This window comes from Sinocyclocheilus grahami, unplaced genomic scaffold (genome assembly GCF_001515645.1).
Source record: "Sinocyclocheilus grahami isolate Dianchi unplaced genomic scaffold, SAMN03320097.WGS_v1.1 scaffold788.1, whole genome shotgun sequence".
Classification (NCBI taxonomy): Eukaryota; Metazoa; Chordata; class Actinopteri; order Cypriniformes; family Cyprinidae; genus Sinocyclocheilus; species Sinocyclocheilus grahami.
In genome coordinates this window covers 303,123-320,342 of record NW_015505967.1, presented here as the reverse complement: position 1 = coordinate 320,342, position 17,220 = coordinate 303,123, and the positions used below count along the sequence as shown (strand labels likewise).

The following is a 17,220-nucleotide window of genomic DNA, read 5'->3' as shown; positions in this document are numbered from 1 at the left end:
GACTAAACCGTCCCCCCCCCCCCCCCCCCCCCTCTAGTGAAGCTTGTCATTCCAGGAAATCGCAAACAAAGCATTCAACAGAGATGTATACGAAAGTTTCACTGTTAATGCATTCTATTCATGCCTCACTCATTTTGATCCTTGTATTATTTTCCTATTCTTGATGGCTCATATTACTACTATGGTGGTTTGGTAGTAGCCATAGCTAATTGCTCTGGGTATCAGTTGGCTTCAAATATGGGGAAGCATTTTTGGACAGTTCTCAAACAGAGATACTTTGGTAGTCATGCATGTGATTGACAGCCAGTTTCAGCAGGAAGTATGTTAGTAGTTTGATTTGTTTTTGTGAATTGATTCATTCGTATGGTTTGTTTCAATGAACTGATTCTAGGGTTGAACAAATAATCAAAATAAAACTGGAATCAGGATTATGGCTTAGCGATTATGAAAAATTGCAAAGGCTGCGATTTGAATTAAATATATGCACTGGGTGTTTCACAAAGTAAAACCCAGGTGCGTTGTAGATCCTTTTCACCGTGGCACAAGTCCCCTGTAAAGAATAGCTGTGCCCAAGTAAAATATTATTGGTAAATCTTTGTATGTCAGTGAAGATTATGATGTATACTGACCTGAGAATAACTTTTTCTAATAATATTTCAGCAATCAAGTCCTGTGTTTTTTCAGCTGTTTAGAGCTAGTGATCTCAGATTTTCCAATGATCTAAACGCTCAAACAGGTTTGCAAAAAGGTTTGAAATTGTTGGTGATTCAGTTTGTTTCATTAAGACAGTCCATTCAATAAAATATAAATAGTATTGTAGTATTTTAAGTGCTTAATTCTTTATTTTACAATATAAAATGTATTTTGTTTTATGCTTTTATTTAGTAGTAATAATCATCATCATCATCATCGTTTTATTTTACAATACAAAAAATGAGTCAGGTTCCAAATAAAGTGTCTCTCAGAGTTAAGTGAATTCTGAGTGTGATGTGAATGATTCAGCTGAATCATCAGAAGAAACTTGTTCAAAAGAACAATTGGGTTGTTTCACAATGATTGGAAATTTACCTTTTTTGTTTTACTTTGTCTTTCATCAGAATTGATCACAAAGTGTCCAGTGCCTCATATGGCTACAAACTGCATGAAGCCCAGGCCATCCTGAAGGAAGTGAAGACCATTAAAGATGCCATTAGCTCTGGGGAGAAGGAGAAACAGGAGCTCATGCAGGTAAAAATGAAGCTTGATCTCTTTGAACCTTGATTCAGTTTTCAGTATATTCTATGAGCAATGACACCCTGAGTGAAGCGTTTAAACATCGCCTAGCTCACAAAAGGTCAAAATGTTAAACCTTGACAATGTTCTGGGAACACATTCCTGCGTTCTTTCGTCATTCGGACATTGTGGAGAAATTTTTGTCTTAGTTCCAGGTGTACATATAAGCGTAGACAGGCCAGTGATACTCTATAATGGCTAAGTACACACTAGAGAAGTAGGCAAACAATCTATCCAAATAAAAACCCCAGTGAAGTGCTCTACTCGCTGCATAATTATAGCCAATCTGATTGTCATAATAAGCTAATGTGTTTAAGCAGATAGGAGTGGTTGAGTAAGGTGGGGCTTTTCGCTGAAGACAACAATCACAAACACATACTTTTACCGACATTATTTGTCTTTTACCCCACAAAAATGTGTAGAAATATTTGACATAATACAGTTGTGTATATGCAAATAGAACCAGGACACTCAAACTTTGTGAGACATAGTGCTTTTTCAAGCTTTTCACTTTTGTTGTTGATGTGTTTGGGGTCACGATATTACTGTTTTTACTGTATTTTTAATCAGATAAATACAGACTTGTTGAGCATAAAAAGCCATAAAAAAAAAAATACTGTACGCATATACTACCATGCTATCTTTATCTGTAAACTTTTAACAGACTGTTTTTTTCATGGCATCACAACAGTCAATTCATAAAATAATAAAAAATAAACACATTTTGGAATTTAAACTTTAAAAAACTTCAGACAAAAGTGTACAGTACATATACATTATGTCATGAGTTTTGATTCAAATTTATCCTCGAGAAGTAAAGGAGTATAGAATGCAACTCAATCAAAAATGTACACCACATCGTGTTTTTATCAGTAATGAAACTGATAAAAACATGAGCGAGTTTATTATTTGGTTATAATATTAATTCATATAATGTGACAACGGGTGAATGTGAGGATCCGAGTGTTTGCACTAGCATTGCAGAGTGTGAAATTTAATGTTTTGTTAACCTACTGCTCTTGAATGTAGGCCTAAAGAAAATATTTGGTTATGTACTCTTTGCGTCCTTACCGTAATGTACAAATCAGGTTTTACTGGAGGCTTAAATTTCGTCAAGTTTGCTTGTGTGTTGTTTATGTAATTGGACTCATTGCTTGTAGTAACGCAAATTTAAAGAAGCCAGTGAAGACAAAGTGTTTTGCTTCCCATTTTGAGGCCCTATCAAAATTCAACCTCATTTTTAAAAATATGTATTATAGAGTTTTTTTATATATAATTGCGAACACGTACAAAAGTTTGGGATAGTCCGATTTTTTATGTTTTTGAAAGAAGTCTCATATGCTCGCCAAGGCTGCATTTATTTGAAAAAACAGGGAGTTTGGAGTGTGACTGTTTGAGGTTTTGGACAGGTGTCTTTTATACTGATAACAAGTTCAAACAGATGCCATTAATACAGGTAACGAGGGGAGGACAGGGGAGCCTCTTAAAGAAGAAGTTACAGGTCTGTGAGAGCCAGAAATCTTGCTTGTTTGTAGGTGACCAAATACTTATTTTACCGAGGAATTTACCAATTAATTCTTTAAAAATCCTACAATGTGATTTTCTGGATTTTTTTCCTCATTTTGTCTCTCATAGTTGAGGTATACCTATGATGAAAATTACAGGCCTCTCTCATCTTTTTAAGTGGGAGAACTTGCACAATTGGTGGCTGACTAAATACTTTTTTGCCCCACTGTATTGTGAAGTATTATTAATAGACTCTTTTCAGAAGACTGTGATGACGCGTTTCAACAGTCATCAGCATCGTAAATCCTCTAAAGTTTTTTTATAGTTTGATTATTTTTTAATCTATGTACATTTCAATCATGACAACTCTCGGAAGATTTAACATGGAGATGGATATGACAATGTTAATGTATTTGGTCTTGGCAGAATAGATCTGCTATGCTGCTGCTGAATTGCTGCTGCTGTTGTTTATTGCTGTAGTTGTAGATTATTTCTGCTGCTGCGAGCAAGTACAGGAACTTGCTACTGCCAGTGCATATGGCGATACGGTGCCATGAGTATTTTTTTTTTCTTTTCTTCCCCCAGATGTCAATTCATTCCAGCTAACCTCCAAATGGATTGATGATGTCAGAACAGAGAGGGGAAGTGATGTCATTATCATGCTGGTGGGCAATAAAACAGATCTAGAGGAAAAGAGGTGGAGTCATTTATATTAACATTTGATATAACATTTTGTGCTAGAATTCTTTATTTGTGTCACTATAGTATAATGTTTTAATTTTTACATTTTTCTTTTAAATTTATTCAGTTTACTCAGAATTATTATTTACATTTATTTAAAATTGTAACGCATTATGTTGGTAATTGCTCTGACAGGCAAATCACTATAGAGGAGGGCGAGCAGCGGGCCAAAGAGCTGAATGTGATGTTTATAGAGACTAGTGCAAAGACTGGCAGCAACGTTAAACAGGTGAGTCTAAGAGCGCTACATTGTCTGCTTAATGGCAAATGTACTTGATCCAATAGAGTAATTTAATTGAGATCATGCCCTGTAACATGACACATGGAAAGCTCTAAAAAGATTTGATTTAGCCAGAGTTGTTGCCCATAGGGCTTTAACGGTACCAGTCCACTCTGGGAAAAAAACTCTGATTTCATTCTCTTTCTGTTTGATTTAATAGTTGTTTCGGCGAGTGGCTGCTGCTTTGCCTGGAATGGAGAGCCTGGATGATAACAACAAAGAAGGAAGTATCCTTTAATGCATGACATTTAAAGCAGATAAGTGTCATTTTTGAAAAGGTGTCCCAGGTTAATATGCAGAGACAAAATTATAAAACTAAATAATTGAGCCATATGTAGGTTGATAAACACAGTGTCTGTGGTGCTATCAAAACTTTCATCAAAATCATCTCAATCAATACTGTGAGTTTGGGGCGGGACTATCTGTTGGTATGACCAATGACAGATGGAGAGTGTTTAGAAAGCCGAAAACAATATTTCAATCATGACAACTCTCGGAAGATTTAACATGGAGATGGATATGACAATGTTAATGTATTTGGTCTTGGCAGAATAGATCTGCTATGCTGCTGCTGAATTGCTGCTGCTGTTGTTTATTGCTGTAGTTGTAGATTATTTCTGCTGCTGCGAGCAAGTACAGGAACTTGCTACTGCCAGTGCATATGGCGATACGGTGCCATGAGTATTTAAGACATACTGCTGCTGAACAAATAGCATATAAAATAACCCGTAGCAGATCTATACAGGTGGAGCTGGGGAAGGTGGAGGGTTTCAGAGAAACTCTGAAAGCGCGCTGCAGGAATCTCTAGTGAATGCTAGCCAGCCATATAAATGCAAGGCAGTAAGCTCATTGGTTGCATATGCAGCATGAACCAGTCAGCTTGTATATCATCAGTTACATTAACAACCCGTCAGCCTGCGCCATCTAGAGTTTCATTACTGAACTGTATATTTATAACACTATACTTTGTAATTTGATGCAAAAGTGATATAATACAAAAGTAAACTAGTTAACGCTAATGCGAGGTTTTCTAATGCAGCGTCTATGGGAGGGACAGTAAATTTGACATTGTTCTCTCTTCTGACTGCCGTTATCAGTCTCTCTCAATTTTTTTTTCCTTTTTTTGAAAGTCGTGAAAACACGTGGAATTTTTCTTTTGCTATAATAGATTTCATATATTAAAAAAAAATTGTGTGATTGCAAAGCTGAATTTTCAGTAGCCATTACTTTAGTCTTAAGTGTCACATAGTCCTTCAGAAATCATTCTGATAAGCTGATTTGATGCTCATTTCTTATCAATGTTGAAAACAGTGCTGCTTAATATTTTTGTAGAAACCTACAAAATTAATTGAAATTTATTTTATTTAAATAGTTTTTTTTTTGTCGCAATAAAAGTATTAATTTCTTAAAAAACAAAAACCTACTTTCTGACCCCAAACTTCTGAATGGTATTGTATGTTTGGCAGATGGAGTCTTCCCAAATGTCACTGTAGTTTTTAAGCTTTCAGAGAGAAGCTTTTCTGTTCTCAGTGAGCCTAAGCTGACCTCATTTTTCATTGGGTATAATGCCTTCTTGTTTTTCCTTTTCTTTGTCGTCTTTTATTTATTTATTTATTTCCAAGTCTTTCCCCACACTGTTGCATGAGCATATGGAGAGGCAGGCGGTGCTAAATAATGCATGCCCCCCGCTGCAGCTGGCAGACTTCTTCAATCATGCGTGTGCTTGCCCGTTACATGCGCATTCATAGCTTTGTGTTGCTTTCTTGCAAATAAACTCTCGTCCCTGTAGTCTCACTGCCTCTCTTGGCTCATCACTTAATAATCACACAGGTAACTTCAGTTCTAACACAGAAGGTGTCAGACGACTGAATTATGCTTAAGCCCCTGTTGGCAGTTGTCATCTCAGGAATGTTTTGAATGTGCTATATGCAAACAATATCTGAGAGAGAAGAGAAAATAGAGGTCAAAGATTTTCTGACCTCACCTAAAGGTGAACTGTTGCAAAAAAGGCAATATCTGACATCTGATTATGGTATTTCCTTTAGAAACTGGCTGTGCTGAAGGATGGTTTCCAGTTAGATTATGGCTCTCAGTCTGACCTGTGGGCCAGCAATCCGTCCTTGGCCAACTCAAACCTCTCTCTGCCCCGCCTCTACTCAGACGCCGAGTCTCAAACAGACATACCTGCTGAGGTGAGAGACAAGCCTTCAGTGCTGGGTTTTACATGGTTGTAAATGATGAATGACTGTGGTGTCTTTTAGTGGTTTCACAATGTGCAAGTCATTTGTTGGGTAAAATGTCTTTTATAATTTCAGAGATTTTTATTCTTTTTTAAAATTGTTGTTCTTTTTGATTTAGTTTGTATCAAACTCAAATAAACTGGCTGAGAAGGTACGACTGAGTCTGAAATATGAGGAGGCAAAAAGAAGGTATGTGTTTTTCTTCTGAATTTCCTCCTATAAATTATTAGTTTTTAACTAGTGGTCAATCATGTTTTTCAATCAGTGATGCCAGTGTTTGCAGAGCAGGAGGACTGATGGTCGATATAATGTGGGGGGAAAAAAGTATATATATTACCAAGAGGTTTGATACCATATTGAAAATCTGGGATCCGCAATGTAATCTAAACTTGGAAATAAACTGAAAGTTTAAAAAAAAAGTAAAACAAAGAAATAATAAGGACATAAAAAAATGTATGAATAAAATATTTAAGCTTTTGCACAATATTTGAGTCACTTATCAAATAAGCAAGAGGGCAACATTCCAAATTCTAAGGAAGAAATCTCACCAAGGCTGCATTTGTTTGATCAAAAATACAGTAAAAATAGTGAAAAGTTACTTGTACAAACAATTTATAATAACTCTTTTGTATTTCAATATATTCTGAAATGTAGTTTATTCCTGTCATGGCAAAGCAGAATTTTCAGCAGCCATTACTGAAGCCTTCAGTGTTACTTGATCCTTCAAAAATCATTCTAATATGCTGATTTGGTGCTCAAGAAACTTGAACTTTCTATTCATCATAGAATTATAAAAAAATGTATGATGGTTTCCACAAAAATTCTAAGCAGCAAAAACTGGTTTCAGCATTGATGAAAATGACAACCAATAATTGAGCAGCATTCAGAACATTTTAATTTATATTAAATACAGTACTGTTTTACTGTATATTCAATGAAATAATGCAGCCTCAGTGAGCATAAGAGACTTCATTCAAGTCCAAAATTTTGACCTGTGTACAAACACATACACACACACACACACACATACATGTATACATATAAAGCTGAATAGGATTTTGAAATCAACGAATTGCTATGTTTGTCTATTATTCTATTTTTGTCTGTTTAATGCTTAACTTTCTTTACATTGCCTTATTCATTTTGCTGCCATCAGGATTGCAAATATTGAGGTCCAGATTGCCAAGCTGGATAGCGAGGCGTGGCCAGGCCTTCTGGACCCGGAGAGAGATCGCCTGATCCTCATCAACGAGAAGGAAGAGCTGCTAAAGGAACTGCAGTATGTAACGCCATGCAAGCGCGCACCCTGCGAGGCAGAGAAGATCGAGTCTGAAAAGAAGCGACTCGAGAAGGACCTGCAAGCTGCACGGGACAACCAGAGCAAAGCACTGACCGAGAGGTAAGATGGATAACCGGGCCAGCAGAGTTCAATGTATTTGGTTCTGGTAGTATTTTTATTTTTTCAGTCATGTGACGGAACCATAGAATCAGAATGGGATGTTCTTGCAGGTCTTTATAAGGTTCCTACGATCTTTGAAGAAATTGATTTTCTTTTTTTCCATTTGTTCTTTGTTTTAAAGTATTTCAAATACCAAATAAACAAGTAAAATCATTTATCCAGCCATTGCAAATGATTGTAAAAGTCATGGGAGATTCTTGTAAATGTATTAGCCAGAAAGTGTGGGAACGAGGATCGCCCGTGGCAGAATTTAATACTACAGTCCTTTGGTTTTGATCTTTAACCACTAGACTACACCATCCACTTAATATGCTACAGAAATAAAGGTCTGACCTAAAGTTTTTTCCCTTTCCTTGACAGCATGCTAGAACAATTTACCTAAAGCTTAGATATCCGTGGACAATAAAGGTGTAGTTATTGTGGAAACACAACAGGGCACGCATCTGGGACACTACAGCTGTGCTCTCAACACACTGGTGTCAAGGAAAATCTGCTAAATAATAATTAATCAAACCCAACTTTGAAAGCCTCTTTCAGAACTTAAAAATGTTCACTAAAAGCTTGGTGTGCAGAGACCACATTTGCATTATGCAAAACGAGCAGCACAGCAGTCACTTTGTCCCTCATTTACTTTACTGCAGGCCCCATCCATTATAACTGCACAATTTGGTTTTGTAAATCTACAGCCAAAATGGCAAAAGTTAAACGTCTGTATGCAAATGATTCATAATCGTCTACTAGTTTACTGCTTGTGGTTTGTAGCGAGTCTTGCACTCTTAGCAGGCACCTGTGTTTTAAGATCAGGTTGCCTAGGTAAGAGAACCAATTAGGCTTTTTTTTTTGCCTGACTCACTATCTTTCATTCTCTCTCTTTCTGTTGGTCTTTTTCTCACTTGTTTTCTCTCACTTATTTGAACAGGGTCCTTGTTCTCTACTCTAGATACTGTATCCTCGTTTAGCTTGGCGTTCAGCACTCTTCCTGTAACCTGAGTGGCACAAACGCTGGATCTAGGTTGAACACAATGTGTGCCTTCTTCAGAACTGCCATTTAATAACAAACCAACATCATTTTATTAGACCCACAGGAAGACTGTAGAGCCATTGTATAATAATATTCAATTACTTAATACATATTATTTAATATAAAAAAAGACATGTTGATGGTCAAAAGAGCCCATCACATAGTCTCTTCAATATTGTCATATCATAGTTTTCAAACCATTGTCCATGTGAAAACTGTTAACTGCTTGAAAAGTAAGTGCCCACTTCTCTTGTTAAAAACACACTTGGTCTGTTCCAATTCCTAATCCCAATAATGAGCAATTGTCACAAAGATCTATCTGTTGCTTTGTTCAGGTTAAAGCTGCATTATAGAAGAAACAAACTAGTGAAGGAGCTGGAAGAGACGGTGAGGTTGGCGTCTTCCCTTCATACCCAGCTGAAAAGGTATTCTTCAAACTTGACATTTAAATAAAATATACAATACAAATGACACTCATAATATTGGCCATCTTTAATTATTTTTTGTCTGTTGGCTAATCGGGATGCTCCAATGTTAATTATTCTATGCGATTAACTGGTAAATACATTCATAATAATGCCACTATTGTCAATAAACAATAAACAGCTAAATTAACATTTACTATAAAATAATTATTCAAATTCCGTACTGTTTTGTCTAAATAAAAATGCAACCTTAAAAAAGTAAAATAAGTCATTTTAAATGCTACAAGTTTAATCGGACATTATAGTTTTATTATGACGTAATATTTATAATATTATTGAATAATTTAATTTACTCACTCTCATGTCATTTTAAACCCACTTTTGTTCATTTTTGGAACAAAAATATATTTTTATTATTATAACAGATATTTGTAATATTCTCATTTCTCCAAAAAACGAAACTAAACAAAACAAAACAGAACAAAAAAAAAAGTCCATCCATTAAATGTTCATGCAAAGACAAAAAAAGTAACTTGTAAATGCAAGTAATTTATTGTGCAGTTTTGAATATCAGCACGAAGGAGAAGCTGTATGTCACAAGAACTTTTCATCACTATATATGATGTAATGACTTTGCAATAAGAATGCCCAAACTTATCCAAAGAATCTGAGTTTTGAAGTTATAAAACATTGCAACCGAATGCACTTGGTAACTTTGTAACAATAGCTTTGCATTTACTTTTTATTTTGACTAATGCCTAATTCATCTTCAGCATCTAGTTAAGGCACATCAAAGGCATGTTGCATGGAGGAAAAGTCCCTTGTGTGTCTAATGAGCCTGCCATGCCTTAATTAGCATGTTTGCTTTAAAGCAGAATGCATTTGATGTTAAGACTTGAAATAGGGTAGAATGAGATGATATGGGGGGAGAAAGATGCATGAACCGGAGCTGCTTTCTGAATAAATTCCCTGTTCTCCTTCTGTCCCTCCCGCTGTCTCTTTCCATCTATGTCAAAATTCCAGTCTGTCAGCCAGCACGCTGTCATGTTCCTCAGGCAGCAGCCGTGGATCGTTGACTTCCAGCCGAGGATCCCTGGCCACCTCCAGCTTGGGCTCCACTTCCTCTCTCAGCTTCACAGACATCTACCTGGAGCAGCCCGAACTGGGCGACCCTGACTTCCAGAACAAACTGGACTCTATTTTGCAGGAGGGAAGCACCTCTGGCTACAGGCCCTCCAGCTCCATCACCACCATCCATGAGAACGAGGTCTCGTCCTCCTCCAGGCAAGTCGGCAGTGGGCCGGGGGTGGGCCAGAGAACCCAAGTACTGCGGCTGTCAGAGACACCTCACTCCATGAGCTCCCTGTCCCCGCGTTCCTCGCTGTCTTCCCTCTCTCCTCCTTGCTCACCCCTTGTTACCGATGCTTCCTTCCTGTCGGGAGAGGCCTTCTCTGGTCCTGCCTCACAGTTGGATTTAGATCTGCAAACAAGGCTGATGGAACTACGGTTTAAAGAGGACCACCAACAGGGTGCAGTAGAGTCTTTGAAAGGTACCATGAACAAAACTGCTTTTATAGCTTAACTCATTAGGCATTTACATGGACATTTGTATTACTAATAGATGCCTTTTAATTCTTGCCATGGTAAAGGTTATTGTTTATGGGTAAGTTAGCTAAAGGATTAATCGACTGATCAGAAAATAATCTACAGATAAATCGTAAAAATAATCATTAGCTAAGCTGAATAAACTGGTGGAAAAAACAATAGAGATCTGCAATCCAGAATTCCATCTGAAACTAGAGAAACCCTCTGAATGTCTAGTACAATAGGGTAGATTTACAGCTCACTCCCAACTAGCCCAGCAGGTGAACTCACTCGAGATCAGGAACCTAACACCCATCCAGAGTGACATGGTGTCACATTTCTACTCACCCCTTTTCTGTGCCTGCAGATGCTGTTACGCAAACAAGGATGTCTGGGCCAGGATTGAAGAAGGCAGGAGTAACGTCAGCAGTGTCTGACGAATCAGTAGCGGGTGATAGTGGGGTATACGAGCCCTCAGAGAAAAGGTAGGCCTCTAGAGTTTTGTTATCAGTTACGTTTTATCACAGACCCTGATTTGGATAGTAAAATGCTGCTGTTCATTCCCACAGGTCGGGGCTTCCTGTTGAGCAACAGCTGGGCTATGATGACGGGAGCTCAGCAAGCAGTGCTCAGATCAAACTCGGCCTGAAGTATGAAGCGAAAGACAAGAGGTTCACAGTGTTCGTAATGCAGCTCTCCAACTATAGCGCACTCTCCCTGCCAGCCAACCAGAACATGTGAGGATTGCGCTCTCTCAGCCAGCTTCATTTAAAGTTGATGGAGACATTAATTTTAATCAGCAGGATGTCATTTTGATGAAGCATCTCTGCTAGGGAAATGGGCTGGCTTTTACTAATGGAATTAACCCATTCAATTGTTGTCAAATATAAAATGTAATATAAAATGGAGAAATCGATTCACAGATGCTTTGTAATTCTTTCTCAAATGATTCTGGATCAGTCCATAAAAATAATCAAAGGTGACTGAGAGTTAAAGGGATAGTTCACCCCAAAATGAAAATTCTGTCATCAATTACTCACCTTCGTGTCGTTCCAAACCTGTAATACCTTCAGAACACAAATTAAGATATTTTTGATGAATTCCGAGAGCTCTCTGACCCTCCCATAGACAGCAAGAATCCTAACACAATCAAGGCTCAGAAACGTAGTAAGGACATCGTCAAAACAATCCATGTGACATCAGTGATTCAACCGTATTTTTACGAAGCTATGAGAATACTTTTTGTGTATTAATTACTCACCCTAGTGTCGTTCCAAACCTGTAAGACCTTCGTTCATCTTCAGAATACAAATTAAGATGCTTTTGATGAATTCCGAGAGCTCTCTGACCCTCCCATAGACAGCAAGGATCCTAACACAATCAAGGCTCAGAAACGTAGTAAGGACATCGTCAAAACAATCCATGTGACATCAGTGATTCAACCGTATTTTTACGAAGCTATGAGAATACTTTTTGTGCGGAAAGAAAACAAAAATAACGACTTTATTCAACTATTCGTCTCCTCCGCATCACCCTGGTGCCATTTTGGAGAGTATCACATACATAAACAATGTATGTACACGGATACGTTGTTTACGTTCAGATCAAAGCGTAAACAATGTATCTGCATACGGTGCTGCTGACACAGAACAGCATACGTTGTTTACGTATGTGATACTCTCCAAAATGGCACCAGGGTGAGACAAATTGTTGAATAAAGTCGTTCTTTTTGTTTTATTTGCGCACAAAAAGTATTCTCGTAGCTTCGCGAAATTACGGTTGAACCACTGATGTCACATGGATTATTTTAACTATCCTTACTACGTTTCTGAGCCTTGATTGTGTTAGGATTCTAGCTGTCTATGGGAGGGTCAGAGAGCTCTCGGAATTCATCAAAAGCATCTTAATTTGTATTCTGAAGATGAACGAAGGTCTTACAGGTTTGGAACGACACTAGGGTGAGTAATTAATTACAGAATTTTCCTTTTTGGGTGAACTATCCCTTTAATGATTCCTGTTTACATATCAGACAGACATTTTATTTTGGCTTTTATGTGTAATATTTACAGTTTAGCAACTATAATGCCGCTGTACTTTTGCTGAAAAATGGAGATGCCTTGAGAATTATTTTGGAATTGAATCTCAACATTTTATTGAATCATTTGATTCTTAAACCCAAATGTTGTTTTTTCCCCACACCCATTTTTTGGAATTAAAACACTCCTAGTTGAGAACCACTGATCTATGACTGGCCTGATCTAAGACTTGCCCTGTGCCCATCTCTCATACAAAGCCAATTCTGATGGGAGTTTCTGTTGGATTTTCTCTATTGCAGATATGTCCGTGTGGTGGTACTGCCGTGCTCAGAGCCCGTTCGCTGCCTGTTCCGCACCCACGGGGCTCTGCCGCAGGAACCCTTAGAGTTTAAGGAAGCGTTTAGCCTGCAGTTGTCCTCCGCTGCTCTCAGACAGAAGACTCTACGCATTGATGTCTGTAGCACCAACAAGGCTGGTCGGGAGGACTGTTTAGTGAGTGTCTGATTTGAGAAAATAAACAGTGATGATGCCTAAATTCAGTCATATAATGGTATGTGAATATAGGCCTGGGTTATTCAGTTCTCGTCTTTTTTCTCTTGAAAGGCTGGTGCTCAGATCAGTTTGGCTGATGAAGAGTATTCAGAGGAGTGGTGCACCAAGTGGTACAACCTCCTCAACTGCACATACATGCCAGAAATGGATGGCAAGCACAAGGAAAGAGAGGTCTCCGTTCAGCAGGAGCTGGTAAAACGAACACACACACACACACACACACAATCCTCAACTCATTTTACCTCATCACAGCCAAATGCCTTTCTAATATTTCTTGGAATCAGTCTTGCCAAACTGCTAAGCTTATTGAGGAACAAGGAGCCTTCATTAATATTATATTCGTTTCTTTCATCATTCAGATGAAGAAATGGATTCTTTCTTGCCCAAACGGTCCTTTCTGGTCTCTAATACTGCTGATGATCAAATTACATAGAATTAGTTGCTTCGCTTTTTATCAGCTGTTTCGAATTTACAAACAGCCTGTTCTGTTAAGATGGATTAAGGAAATGTATTAGCATTTTACTGTCACTTTCCACGAATAAGGTACAAAATAAGGCTTGTGCTCTCACGATTTGTGTGTTACTTTCTCAAAATGAACATTTTGTTTGATTTGAATTGTTGGATGCAATGGAAAAGGTCAGGACCTCCGAGTTGGGACTGACCGAACTCACCATTTTAATATATATTTTAATACATTTCATTCTAATGCGTTTAAAACAAAAAATGGGACATGAATTTGCACCCTATTAAAGTACCCTAAAAAAGTACCCTCATTTACATTTAATTACACTTATCAGATGCAGTTTTTCCAAAAGAACTTCCAGTTAGATAAAAAGGTCTAGTAAATGTCTGGTAAATTTCAGAAAAACCATAATATAGTATTTTTTGTTTTGTTTTGTTTTAATTACATGATCTTCATCTCTTTATTTATTTGTAGGCTCCCAGCACCTCAGATGGCACTGTTGCACGCCTAGAAAACGCTCCTCTGGAGGACTGGTATGTTACCTGCCACAACTTGTATAATAAGCTTTAATCCTATTTAGCACAGCTGTCAACTTAACAGTTTCATATCACATCCAGTATCCCACCCAGAATCCACACGAACAATTAACAAGCTCTTTGGATCTCATATTCCATCTCTTTCTTTTCCAATCCCTTTTTTCCTATTGAATGACCTCCTTTCTGCCGTCTCGTGGGAAATCATCACAGTGTGATGGCACACGATGACTCACTTTTCCTAATGTTTGATCTGCTCTGCCAAAATTACATTAGTAACGTAAACAGGATGAACAACTAATCCAAGCAATACTGAGCGGCATTCTTCTCTCATGCCATTTTCTGGACTCTCTTGAGGTTGCTTCTCGGTAAATTAGCTCACATGTTGATTGGCTGTAGGGCAGTCTCATGATAACCAAAACTGCACTATAAGACCTGATTGCTTCAGATGACGATTCAACAAGAACCACTTGTCATAGAACTTAAAAACAAAAACAGGAATGTGGCATGGCTGCATTTTTCAAGAGCATTCAACCCTTACTCACACTTGCTTCTGAAAGGTTGCAGACTAGAGAAGTAAAAGTGTTGCTCTTTTAGGAACATTACGGTTTGACTCAACCATGTCACAGTAATAAATTTTGGTTTAATTTGGAGCACTGTGACTTTCAGTACCAATGATCTGAATATTGTCAAACAAAAACATATATTAATTCATTTTTATATAAATTTCATGTGCATTTTTCAATGTGGATTGAAGTTTGTTTTAACTCTGAATTCGCTGCATTGACCAAAAAAAGGTGCTTAGTTTGGAAGCGGTGCTTACACTTTACATGATACTTATCCTTGCTCCTTAAAAGTTTTTTCAAAGTAAAAACTAGGGATGCTCCGATCAGGATTTTTGCAGCTGATACGGAGTACCGATTTCTTGTCATGGTGATCGGCCGATACCGATGCTGTCCGATTCTGATGCATCAAGCGTTATATAGGTTTCATAGTCGTGCACATGCCTGGCCCGAAGTTAACTTCCGGTCTGTGTTTGTTTATCAGTCTGGCTATGGCGCCGGCTACAAACGCAGTTAAAGATAAGGTGATGAGTAGACTGAAGTTGGGCTCAGGTGGGATGTGTTTCCCATACATTTATTTATTTGTGGCGCACGCCACATTATCAAAACTGATGGATTTTCCAAAAGGCATCGTTTAATAAACATGAGCACGTACTGCAATTTTAAAAATCAAAACGAGGCGCGGGTGTTTTTATATCTCTGTATTTCTGAAGGAAGACTATCTTTAGAAAATTTTCGATGTCATTTTCATTTCATCTTGCATGTTATATGTCTGATAAAGCAGCGTTTGTGAGCTCAGCGGCAGCGCTGCTTTGTGTACAGCCGTTACTGGGGAAATCTCTTTTTCTCCCGCTTTAAAGCACCTCCTGTTGGCGGAGAATGAATTTGCATTTTCAGTAAGTCCGTCTGATTTAGGCAGCAAACATATTTTGCTTTTCCTATATCCATGGGTGGGGTAATAAAAATGCATTCTGATTATTTGCGGGTAGATAAAATAAATAATAAATGATGCAAATATTAACAAAATTTTTTTAAATAAATTTTTTTCATGAGGCAGACGATTTCGTGTGTGTGTGTGTGTTCGTTCGCCTGTCCTGATCGAGAAGTTGCAGTGACAGAAACGGTGACATTCCAGATAAAGTTTGAAAGGAGTAAAGCCTGTGTTAATGCTATTGAGTAGGCTAATATGGCCAAAGAAGATATTTTGTTTTATAAATAAATGTTCATTTAAAAACAGCCCAAGATCAGCGTATTGTGTTACCGTTATCCCTTACGGGTCCGACGAGGTTTTGTTCCGTCCTCCACGCTGACAACTCACAAAAGACTATTTTTAGCCAAGCAGCATGGAGAGCCACTTCAGAAACGTGCCGCGGCTGGCTCATAAACACAAGCACTGACTAGAGCGGCCGCGATCAGCTCCGGTAGCCGTGGAGCCGTAACGCGCCGCAGATGTGTGCAGTGAGGCGCAGATCAGCTCTAACGTCACTGAATCTGCTGTTAAAAATGAACCATCTATTCATCATATCATCATGCAAAACACACGGCAAATAGCGAATTTTTCATTGTTTCTCGAATCGTAATAGCATTTCCACATCGGCAATGACATGACTGTGGCGCCAAATCATTAAATTATGTCCCCATGCATCATGTACGTCGTCACGCGTTGACGTCATCAAATTGTGATCGGTTCGTGAGATCGGCCAAGTGTTGTGAGTACCGATCGAGTCATAAAATGTGATTATCGGCCGATACCGATTTCCGGCCAATCGATCGGAGCATCCCTAGTAAAAACTAAATTAATTAACAGTTACAATTAATTAAGTAATTAATGCATGGGAAAATTTAACATTTTGAGCCATAATAACCCTGGTGTCAATTGGTATATGTTATATAATAGCCCCGCAGAGGCTTTGGAGGGTGACGTGTTTGTGAATGAAGAAGGTAGTGATGGTGAGGAGGACGAGGAGTTCTACCCCGATGACTGCCAGTGGGAACAGGAGGAAGAGCCAGTTAAACCTGGACCAACAGCAGTCATAACGGAAAAGGTGACATTTGATGATTCATTTACAACTTTCTCATTGCTTTTATGCAAGTTTTGTGTACCTTTTCAGTTAAACTTTTTGACATCCTCTCTTTGCCTTATCAGGTGAATAAACAGACAAGTGTGGACGGTCTCCCGCATTCTGCTTCGGTTGTTCGGCCCAAGGAGCGGCGACATGATGTCCATCAGCAAAATCCTTTTATGCGAGGAAACACCATCATCCGGTCCAAGACATTTTCCCCTGGACCTCAGAGCCAGTATATATGCAGGGTAAGAACACACATATACACACACAAATATATGTACATACTGATAGTGGTATTATAGCTCAGTTTTTTTTTACCAATACCCACAATCATCACATCACCAGATCAACCGCAGCGACAGTGACAGCTCCACCCTGTCTAAGAAATCTCCCTTCGTCCGGAACGCCTCAGAGAGACGCAGTGTTCGAATGAAGAAGGTAACATAAAAATATTGACATTGACATCTACTCATTTGGGA

At 38.3% G+C, this 17,220-nt stretch overlaps 1 protein-coding gene across 1 annotated transcript in view; it reads left to right on the top strand.

Moving 5' to 3' along the window:
• Nucleotides 1–17,220, top strand: part of wwc1 (WW and C2 domain containing 1) — a 47,001-nt gene that overhangs the window by 25,435 nt on the left and 4,346 nt on the right. Inside the window, exons 6-19 of the mRNA XM_016246184.1 lie at nucleotides 1,098–1,227; nucleotides 5,845–5,991; nucleotides 6,158–6,228; nucleotides 7,196–7,438; nucleotides 8,855–8,944; nucleotides 9,968–10,494; nucleotides 10,896–11,013; nucleotides 11,098–11,265; nucleotides 12,864–13,056; nucleotides 13,168–13,308; nucleotides 14,054–14,112; nucleotides 16,573–16,720; nucleotides 16,822–16,986; nucleotides 17,087–17,179. Of these exons, the coding sequence (XP_016101670.1) occupies nucleotides 1,098–1,227; nucleotides 5,845–5,991; nucleotides 6,158–6,228; nucleotides 7,196–7,438; nucleotides 8,855–8,944; nucleotides 9,968–10,494; nucleotides 10,896–11,013; nucleotides 11,098–11,265; nucleotides 12,864–13,056; nucleotides 13,168–13,308; nucleotides 14,054–14,112; nucleotides 16,573–16,720; nucleotides 16,822–16,986; nucleotides 17,087–17,179 (2,293 nt within the window). The remainder of the gene's footprint in view (nucleotides 1–1,097; nucleotides 1,228–5,844; nucleotides 5,992–6,157; nucleotides 6,229–7,195; nucleotides 7,439–8,854; nucleotides 8,945–9,967; nucleotides 10,495–10,895; nucleotides 11,014–11,097; nucleotides 11,266–12,863; nucleotides 13,057–13,167; nucleotides 13,309–14,053; nucleotides 14,113–16,572; nucleotides 16,721–16,821; nucleotides 16,987–17,086; nucleotides 17,180–17,220) is intronic.